The sequence below is a fragment of the Neolamprologus brichardi genome, chromosome 14 (genome assembly GCF_056152115.1).
Source record: "Neolamprologus brichardi isolate AB-2024 chromosome 14, ASM5615211v1, whole genome shotgun sequence".
Lineage (NCBI taxonomy): Eukaryota > Metazoa > Chordata > Actinopteri > Cichliformes > Cichlidae > Neolamprologus > Neolamprologus brichardi.
Genome location: NC_142117.1, coordinates 40862593 through 40873302, shown reverse-complemented (window position 1 = coordinate 40873302; position 10710 = coordinate 40862593). Strand labels below are relative to the sequence as shown.

The window sequence follows — 10710 nt, the reverse complement described above, 5'->3', positions numbered from 1 at the left end:
CTCATGTATAATCTGGACTGCTGTTACAACTTCCAGTTGTATGCTGTTTTGAAAAATACAGGTCATTGTTCAAAAATGTTTTGCTTGTTGGTTTGATTGGAAACAAAATGTACAGTACATACACTGTGTGTGTATATATAGATATATATATTAGGGGTGCAACGATATCGATATTGAACCGTTCGATACAGTGCTTTCGGTTTGGTACGCATATGTATCGAACAATACAACATTTTAAATTTATTTTATCAACTTTCCTTCTGACGATGCTGTCTGTGTTGAGCGCTCAGTGGATCTGCGCTCGACAGTGCAGCCTAGGCGGAGCAGTTGAACGTAGATCCACTGAGCGCAGCGCAAGCTAGGAGACAGTTAGCTCGTTAACGTGTTGGCCGTCCAGCCCCACGCACGGGGCGATCCGCTGTAGCTCGTTAACGGAGATTTGCCGTGTTGTGGCGTTAACGTCATTTCAGATTAACGCTGACAGCACTAGTGGGAACACAACAATATGACTGCACATTTACTCCGACATCATCCTCGTGCAAAGACAAGTGGAAGCAGACAAAAACAACAAGCACGCATGCTACAAACTTTAGCCGAGTCATTTAGACAGCCGTTAGCACATGATTCTCCTTATGGGGACCTGATATGTTTAATATGCTGCTGAGAATATAGCCCAGAAGAAGCGTATAGTAGAGCTTTTATTTTGGAAAGAGACGTTTCTCTGTAATAAACTCTCTTTTCCAAAGATGAGTGATTTCTCCATCAGATAGATTTATTTATTACTTTGTTGTTTCAGCAACATTAAATTTAAAAACTGTACGTTTGAGTTAAAATATATATTTATAATTTTAATAAATGACAAATTAAAAAGGCATGAACAATTTTTTTTGTATCGAAAAAATATCGAACCGTGAATTTTGTAAATTTCCACCCCTAATATATATATATATATATATATGCACACATATTTATAGCATAAAATTATCTTGTCAATCTAACACATGGTAGTCAAATACAATTAACATAAAAGAGCTCTCTACATTTTACATAACGTAATGTCTGATAAACAAGTAGTTTCTATAAATATTTGACATGAATGAAAATCATACTAACAACATGACAAAATCATGTTCATGTTACAAAAAAAATGTGTGCAGTTATAACATAAAATAATAAGGTTGACAAAACATAACTTAATTGCGTGCAACCATTGTACATATTGTTTTCATGTTAATCCCATTTTTTCAGTGCAGCAAGATCAAATATCTCAGTGAGGGAAACAGTTGTGTTGTGAGACTTTTAATATTTATTCTCACTATTAAATGGCAGTAAGTGAGTTCACTTTGAATCACGTGGACTGATGTAAATTTATCAACCAATAGAACTTTATATTCATGTGATTTCAGTTTAAATGTGTAATTTTATGCAAGAATTAGCAAAAATATATATTTATTTTGTTATCTGTTCAAAGTGTTTATGTACAGTTGTTGATGTTGATCTTTTGCTTTTACTTTGCTGTTTGTGTGTTGATCCCTCTGGAGGTTAGACACACTGATCCCAAACCACCCGACTGTTTATCTCTGCTCAGGTGAAAAACACACGTCACACAAAATAAATGTTACGTGCTGCAAGTGTAACAACAGAAAACTAAGTCACTCATATTACTTTATTTGTTCAAGCACACTGACAAAAACAGATATATCTAAACTTAACAGAACTTTAAAAACCACGAAGAGCAAAGTTTGAATGATTTCAGCTACAAAATAAGTTTTTAATCGACATGCATTAACAATAACTCTGACTTTGGTGGCTTTTGGAGAAGATATCACTGCTACAACTGAACAAACGTGTCAGTGAACCACAAAACAGCTGTTTACATGCGATGTGTATTCTGGTCATTTTCAGCCCGTACAGTAGCGCTGTGAAGAGCGGCTGGCATGTCAGAAAGTACAATGATGATAAAATGCCAAAAACATTTGGCACACCACTGGTGTCAAATCTGCTTTGTAATATCTGAAAACAGCAACCGAAGAAAAAGTTCAAGATGGAGGCGAGGTGAGGCGTGCAGGTGCTGACGGCTTTCTGTCGAGTCTGCTTGGAGCCAGAAAAACAGACTTTGAGGATCCTCACGTAGGTGTACAGGATTAAAACGAGAGGAATAATGACAGAGATGAAAGTGTAAATGAGTCCAAAGATGTTGTGGACTCTGGTGTCAGAGCAGGCCAGTTTAATGATGGCGTAGTTTCCACAAAAAACTTTATTGATGACGTTTCCACAGAGCTGTAGAGGAGCACTCAACGATATAAGCACGACAATCATAATAAAAGGTAATAACCATGTTAGAGAAATCAGCGTGGTGACTGTTTTAAGTGTCATACATGACTTATATTGAAGAGGCCAGCAGATGGCATAATATCTGTCATAAGACATGACGACGAAGTTTATAAACTCCACACAAGCATAAGTGTACACACAGAAAACCTGCAGGAAACAAAATGAGACGGAAACAGTGTGAACATCAGAGAGGATCTGAAGCAGGAGGAACGGAAACAGCCCTGTGCTACCATACAGCTCATTCACAAACAGGCTGCACAGAAACATGTACATAGGTTCATGTAAGCTCCTGTTCACACAGATAACCACAATCAGCAGCAGGTTAGCACAAATAATTGCAGCATAAGAAGTAAGAATAACGAGGAAACACAAGTATCTGTATGCACCAGTGTCAAAGTAGGGACTTAGAGTGAAATGTGTAATCTCTGTAGTGTTTATCATCGTCCTTGAGGCTCAGAATACCTCACAGGAACTTGTTTCTTGTTCTTTTCTTGCAGGTTACCTGAAGTTCAGTTAACGTCACATAACAGGAACAGCTTGGAAACATTCTCCAAACATACCATTCTGCTATACAGCACAAAAGCTGAGACACTGCACAGCACAGCCTGACTACCAGTCGCTCCCCACTGAGCTGCAACTGTGCTTCTTTTAACCCATTCACATCAGTTTAAACGTGCACAAACAGCATGACCTCATTACACATCACCCACGGGTCCACCCTTGTTTCTGAAAGTACAAAGATGAGAGACACAGCAGTAGTTAGGTACCGATAATCCAATCACTTCAGCAGGTGTGAGCAGTGGCGGTCCTAGCCTGTTTGGCGCCCTGGGCGAACACTCCCTCTGGTGCCCCCCCCCCCCCCCCCCCCCCCACACAAAACATATTAAGGATTGTACATTAACATAAAATTGTTGTACACACACACACACACACGAAGAGAGAGAGTATGCATAGTATGCAAACGGCTACCAAACAGCCATCATAATTCGTCATACAATGAGAACAGGATGAATCAACAATGACTAATTAATATTAAAATCTGTGACATAATGTATTGTTTGGAGTTTAGTCTGTTAGTGTTGCTATTTTTTCCATTTCTTCTTGGAGCAACTGTAACCCACATCATTTCCTTAGAGATTAATAAAGTATTCTGACTTTGATTGGTTCAGGATGACCTGCCATTATCCAATCACACATCTGCTTACCTGCATCTTTTGCTCGTTTCTCCTCCTCTTCTTTTCTCTATTTTCTAAACTGAGCACCTGATGGCTTTGAACTTTTCTTGTCCATCTTACATTGTGTGTGAGACTTTAAATCATCAAACTGTAAATTTTAAATTGTTATTGATCCCTTTACCCCGAGTCCTAAAGTGTATATTTATTTTCTTACTCTTCTTCTTCTTCTTCAGACATCACCTAGACTCAGAGCTGGATGAGGCAGCACAAACAGCAGCCTAACCGACGAAGATGATGGATCCATGGGGTCAGGAAAGCCAGAAGCAGGGCTGGAGAGGTACCTTTCATGTCCTTTCACTGGAGGTGTGGATCTATTGCATGGCGTTCCTCACATCAAGAAGCTGCCGATCAAAGTCAATACAGCTCTTCCTGCATCTGGAGCTTGTGAAGGACTTCTCAGTCATGCAGGACTCCTGTTCACTGCTGAACAGTTACAGCTTCACAGAAAGAACCTTGAGAGCAAACTGCTGCTGAAGCTTAACCATCACCTCACTGAGTGAAGAAATGGCACATTTTTGCTAAATATGCAGAAATAGATGCACACTACGCATGCACCGATACAGATACTGGTATCGGTATCGGGGCCGATACTGTAAAATGTGTGTGTACTCATACTCGTAAAAGTTAACTGATACCATGAACCGATACTAACTTATTTCATTAGTCAGAGGGTGGCTTGTCATTTCTGTTGTAGTTTTTTAGATTGGCCACTAGGGGGACATCCCGCGCTAAACAGGCACAGGGTTAGGTGAGTCAGACTGGCAGCTCCAGATAAAAAAGAGAAACTGGAGGCTGCTGTAGCTAGGCTAAACAAAATGTCAGCAGTGTGGAACAGCCAACTTTAACTCAGGTTTTGGAAAAGCGATGAAAAATGTCAAGAGAAAATCCACGGGCAGTTAAAATAACAGAGGCTCTGACTCATTTTATCGCTCTGGATGACCAGCCAATGCCGGCCGTGGAAAACATGGGATTCTTCTCAGCATACTCGAGCTGCGATATGAAATTCCCAGCCGCCCACACATCAGGGAGATAATGGTGCCAAAACTTTCTGAAGAGGTAAAGACAAGCAGTGTGTGCGCGATGTCAGTCCTCGGTTTAACAGCACAGTGGACTGATGATCCACGGGCTGATGAGGAGTTTGTCAATGCCAAATACTTTCGTTATTTTGTTTGTTTGTTTACATTATGGACACTCTGCAACAATTTAAAAGTTTATTTTATTCTCAAACCTATAATTTAACAGAAGTGCTTATTTTTCACTTGAAATTTTTTTGTGGTCATTTTTATTAAGATATTATTTATTATCGGCAGACAATAAAATAAAACCTGTCTTCCAATTCATTGCATTTGTGTGTGTGTGTGTGTGTGTGTGTGTGTGTGTGTGTGTGTGTGTGTGTGTGTGTGTGTGTGTGTGTGGTAGAAGTATCGGTTTTTGTACTCTGTATCGGCAAGTACTCAGATCCAAGTATCGGTATCGTATCGGTTTGAAAAAGATGGTATCGTTGCATCCCTAATGCACACCCATACAACTTATGGTAAACTGAGCTGCCTTGTATGAACATATGTTGAAGATGCCTCGTTTTCTCTGAGGCTGTTGTGCCATTTGGAGCAAAAATGAATATAAAGTTCACAGCATATCTTGTCACTGGAAATTGTTTGCACTGTTTATATATTTATATTATTTACTGTAGGTTTTGGTGAAAAAAGCTTTATGTTGTGAAAATCTGAAACCTGGAAATTAGAATTGTTGTGCCTTATTTTGTTGATGTTTTTACATATATTCCTTCTGAAAATACTAAAATTTGTATATTTATTTATTTTTGTTTGTCTGATAGCATTTATTTAAAACATCAATCGGACATTTCAAACAGTTACTCGCTACTTGAGTAGTCTTTTCGCCAAGTACTTTTTTACTCTTACTCGAGTAACTTTTTTGACGACTACTTTTCCCTTTTACTTGAGTAATAATATTTTAAAGTAATGCTACTCTTACTTGAGTACGATTTTTGGATACTCGACCCACCTCTAGAAACAGATTGATCAGATATTGCTGTTTGAAAGGCCTGCAGCAGAAGCCTTTCGTTCTTGTACAGGTCACATACAAACACCTCAATGTGTTTGTTCTTTAGAAACAAATGTGGACATTTCTCTGACCATGTGGAAGAAAAAGTGAAAGTCTTTAGAACCAATAGGCTGTTGCTACTGATGAAGCGTATGCTGATGTAGCCGGATAGGCTACTCGCCTTTCCTTTTCTCTCTCTCTCCCTCGCTCGCTCTCTCCTGCTCTCGCTCTCGGCTGCGCAGGTTAATTGGGAACCACCTGTATATTGATTGCATGGTGGCGTCAGCCCGTATAAAGCTCAGCCGGTGTTTTTCTGGATCATTCCTCCCGTGCATTTGGCGCAAAGCAGCAGTAAATGCTGGCACACTGCGACGGACTGATCAGCAAGCGAGTAGATCATATGACAGCCACAGCGCGGCACTTTTCTGATTTATTCCGGCGTTGCGGAGAGGGGTGCTCGAGTGATCGCCACCAGTGAGAGTATAGCGCCTCCGGTCCCGGGGGTTTGATCGCTGTCTTCACCTCTCCGTGACAACTCGCCCAGCCTTAATCGGAGAATCAAGACGCCTGCCCAGCCGCTGTTGTGAGGGCTCCTCCTGGGTGGAGCCTGCTGTCCTGTCTTGTCCTGTTTTATCCTGTTGTGAGACTGTTTTTATTAAGTAGGCTTACCTTTTTCTGGTTCGCCTGGTTTTATTCTCTTTTATCCTGGACTGTTGCTCGTACCCACGCTTCTGTGATCGGGCTGAAGCGACCCTCTGCCCGAGTGTCCTGCTGGGAACTTTAAATCGCCTCAGTTGCAGGTCTCAGCCTGTGGGGAGCCAGACCGGCTTGTGATTGAGGCCTGGACAATTACCACCAGCACGAGTTGTAGTTTGACCCGTGGGGTATAAGTCTTCCAGTGTGGTGTGTGTGTGTGATTTCTTTTATTAAAGTTATTAAAGTGGGTTTTAAGCCTGACGCTCAGTGTCCTTTTATTCCTTTAACATATTTTTCTGTGTTTTATTTCAGTGAACGGAGGACGTGCCAGTGGCCCTGGGACCTCAGGTGGTGCGTCGTTTTCACACTTTTGTACAGCACCGGGTGGGCTGCAGTGATTTTCTTTTTGTGTGATTTTCTTTTGGGTCCACGGCTGCTGGTAAGTCCAAGTTCCATCATTGTTTTATTTTCACTTTAGGACACTGTCAACAACGACGCTACATCTTGGTTTCTAATATTTTATTTATTTTTACTATAAATAAAAGTGTTTCAATATTGGAGCCAACCTGCCTCAGTGTGCATCCTTGAATCTGTACGGCCTCTTTTTATTCCTTTTATCTATTTTTCTTCCCCTAGGTGGCGTTGTGATTTTATTATTTCCTTTTATCTAACCCCGCCGACCACTTGGTCACACTAAGTTCAGTAATGAAGATCTATAGTCTGGTATCTGGCCACTTGGAATATCTGTCCAGTGAATATCAAAGTATTTGCAGAACAGACAAGAGATATAATCGTTGCAGCAACGTTCTGGGTCTACTACACAAAACTGAACATGATAGCATGAAGACTGACAATGTAACAGGGAGCAGAGACAAACTGAGGATTTAAATACAGAGGAATGAAAAAGGGTGGGACAACAGGTGAAAACACAGCTGGAACAAACCTCACAGGGGAAGGGGACAATAGAGAGAGGGCGAGAGAGGGAGGGACAGGGAGGGCGAGAGAGCGAGGGACAGGGAGGGCGAGACAGCGAGGGACAGGGAGGGCGAGAGAATGACGGACAGAGAGGGAGGGCGGAGAGAGAGAGGGAGTGCAAGATAGGGGGACAGGAAGGGCGAGAGAGGGAGGGCGAAGAGAGAGAAGGACATGGAAGGTGAGAGAGTGAGGGACAGGGAGGGCAAGAGAGGGAGGGACAGAGAGGGAGGGTGGAGAGAGAGAGGGACATGGAAGGTGAGAGAGGGAGGGACAGAGAGGGCGAGAGAGGGAGGGACAGGGAGGGCGAGAGAACGAGGGTGAGAGAGCGAGGGACAGGGAGTGCAAGATAGGGGGACAGGAAGGGCGAGAGAGGGAGGGCGAAGAGAGAGAAGGACATGGAAGGTGAGAGAGGGAGGGACAGAGAGGGCGAGAGAGGGAGGGACAGGGAGGGCGAGAGAGGGAGGGACAGGGAGGGCGAGAGAGGGAGGGACAGGGAGGGCGAGAGAATGAGGGACAGGGAGGGCGAGAGAGAGCGAGGGACAGGGAGGGCGAGAGAGGGTCGAGGGACGGGGAGGGCGAGAGAGCGAGGAACAGAGAGCGAGGAACAGAGAGTGAGGAACAGGTAGGGCAAGAGAGGGGGGGACAGGGAGGGCGAGACAGCGAGGGACAGGGAGGGCGAGAGAATGAGGGACAGAGAGGGAGGGCGGAGAGAGAGAGGGACAAGGAAGGTGAGAGAGGGAGGGACAGGTAGGGTGAGAGAACGAGGGTGAGAGAGCGAGGGACAGGGAGTGCAAGATAGGGGGACAGGAAGGGCGAGAGAGGGAGGGCGAAGAGAGAGAAGGACATGGAAGGTGAGAGAGGGAGGGACAGGGAGGGACAGAGAGGGAGGGAGAGGGAGGGCGAGAGAGGGAGGGCGAACAGAGAGAAGGACATGGAAGGTGGGAGAGGGAGGGACAGGGAGGGAACAGAGGCAAACAGGATTTAAATACACAGGATGACGAGAGGTTGGACAACAGGGGAAACAGCTGGAAAGAATCTGAGCAATAAAACAGGGGAAGGTTTTAAAGAAAGGTTGAGACAGCGACGGACAGAGACATTTATGAGCTGGTGCCATGTTTTAAAGCTTGTCATTGATTTTTCAAAAATGCTGTGAAGTTAAAACTTATTTATGTATCTTTTTTCTAAGATCAAACTGAAATATTTAACAGGCAGTGCATCAACGAAGATGAGTCCAGCTCAGTCCATGACCTGAAACTTGCATGGTCAGGTCAGGTCGTGATTGTGTAAAAGTTGTAAAGTTGTAAAGGCATTTATTTACTCTCACACTGAAGGATTGTGATGAATGACAAAAAGATATTTTTAAAAATTATTATTCAAAAAATGATTCAATATGAAGGCAACAGGCATCGCCCTCAAGCATAAAGCCTGATGGGTGGTGTAGTCCGTGCCGCAGGGAGAATGGACTGTCATACCCGTTATGTGTCCGCGGACCTGTTTTATATTCGCACGGAATAGTTTTCTATATGAGATCGCTGCAAAAAGTGCAGCCTTACCTAATGTCCACCTACTGTTACTCATTTATATTAAGATTTAAACATCTAGTATGTGTTGGTGTGGAGAGTAACCTTCAGTAATTGTAATAAATCACACAGCAATAGTACATTCATGTAGTGAATGTATAATCATGATAATATGATAATATATTAAGTAATCAGAATACGTTACTCTCATTGAGTAACGTAACAGAATACCTTACAAAATACAAGCATGTAATCTGTAGTGGAATACATTTTAAAAGTAACCTTCCCAACACTGATGGTAGTACAGGGTTGTTTCAGGTGTTTCAGGTGACCCTGAATCCTCCCTTAGTTATGCTGCAATAGATGTAGGCTGCCGGGGGATTCCCATGATGCATTGAGTTTTTCCTTTCCAGTCACCTTTCTCACTCACTATGTGTTAACAGACCTCTCTGCATTGAATCATATCTGTTATTAACCTCTGTCTCTCTTCCACAGCATGTCTTTATCCTGTCTTCCTTCTCTCACCAACCAATCACAGCAGATGGCCCCGCCCCTCCCTGAGCCTGGTTCTGCCGGAGGTTACTTCCTGTTAAAAGGGAGTTTTTCCTTCCCACTGTCGCCAAAGTGCTGCTCATAGGGGGTCATATGATTGTTGGGTTTCTCTCTGCATGTATTATTGTAGGGTCAACCTTACAGTATAAAGCGCCTTGAGGCGACTGCTGTTGTGATTTGGCGCTGTGTAAATAAAATAAAATTGAATTGTTTCCGTTCCTCCTGCTTCAGATGCTCTTATGTTCACACTGTTTCTGCTCCTCTGTGCTTGCTCCAGGTTTTCTGTTTGTGCTCTTATGACAGCATTGAATTTTTCACCTTGGCCATCATGTCCTATGATACATATCTCTCCATCTGCTGCCCTCTGCAGTATAACACACATATGACATCCAGTACAACTGCTGCTCTCACTGCTGTTATACGGTGTTGCTCTCTGCCTGCCATTAGCAAAGTCTACTGCGTCAACTAATAACCTCACCAAGCTGGCCTGCTCGGACACATCTGTCATCTCACATCTTTGGACTTTGTTGAGGAAAATCTAACAATAACCTGCAACACACCCAGTGAGCTTGATTTGAAGTGGGTTTAATGAACACATTTCAATGTGGAGAGAGCATCCCAGTGACACGCCAGGACCATCTCTGAATTGTGGCCATCGCCCTTACATCTTATATACAGAGACAAAGAGCACTCCACAAACTCTTACACGTTGGCCCCTCTCACGGGGGGGGGGGGGGGGGGGGGGGGGGGGGGGGGGGCTATACCTCCTCCCTCACAGAGAGAATTATGACCTTGTTTCCTGCTTGGCCATCACCTAAGGATTTACATCCCTGATAGGCAAAATAATAATAATAATGGCATTTACATAGCGCTCTTTGTTTGATTTCTCTTCTGTTTTTTTTCTCCATACAGGTGATCCAGGTGTTTGTTTTTCTTTTTGTTCCTTCCCCCCTTTCTCATCATCTCTTCTGCCCTCTGTTTTTCTTTCTCTCCCTCTCTTTCTTTCATTCTTTCCTTCTCCCTGTCCTATCCCCCAGTCATGTCTGTCCCGTCTGTAACAACCGATAATAAAATAAATACACAATTATAATAAAGGTCAATCAAATGGACCAACATGGCATCTTTCTTGGCCTTCAAACAACAATTCTGATGGCTAAAGATCCAAATGGGACAGGCAAAAAAATAAATGAATAAATAAATGATGATAACCATGTGCAGCTTCTCTCGTCTTCCATTTTTCCATGATATGTTTCACTCTACATCAGACACGTGTTAAAGTGTGTTGGCTGCATATTAAGTTCAAAATGCTGATGAGCTCTGATCCAGTTGACTGATAT

At 43.0% G+C, this 10710-nt stretch overlaps 1 protein-coding gene across 1 annotated transcript; it reads right to left on the bottom strand.

The window, feature by feature from the left end:
* Positions 1-1785: 1785 nt before the first annotated feature.
* Positions 1786-2775, bottom strand: LOC148099732 (olfactory receptor 4B13-like). Its single transcript, XM_087851339.1, has one exon. The coding sequence runs from the start codon at positions 2773-2775 to the stop codon at positions 1786-1788; it is 990 nt and encodes a 329-aa protein (XP_087707465.1).
* Positions 2776-10710: the final 7935 nt, after the last annotated feature.

Bases quoted from the DNA above. Each gene is read 5' to 3' on its own strand.
- LOC148099732 (XM_087851339.1), bottom strand. From the start codon at position 2,775: ATGATAAACACTACAGAGATTACACATTTCACTCTAAGTCCCTACTTT.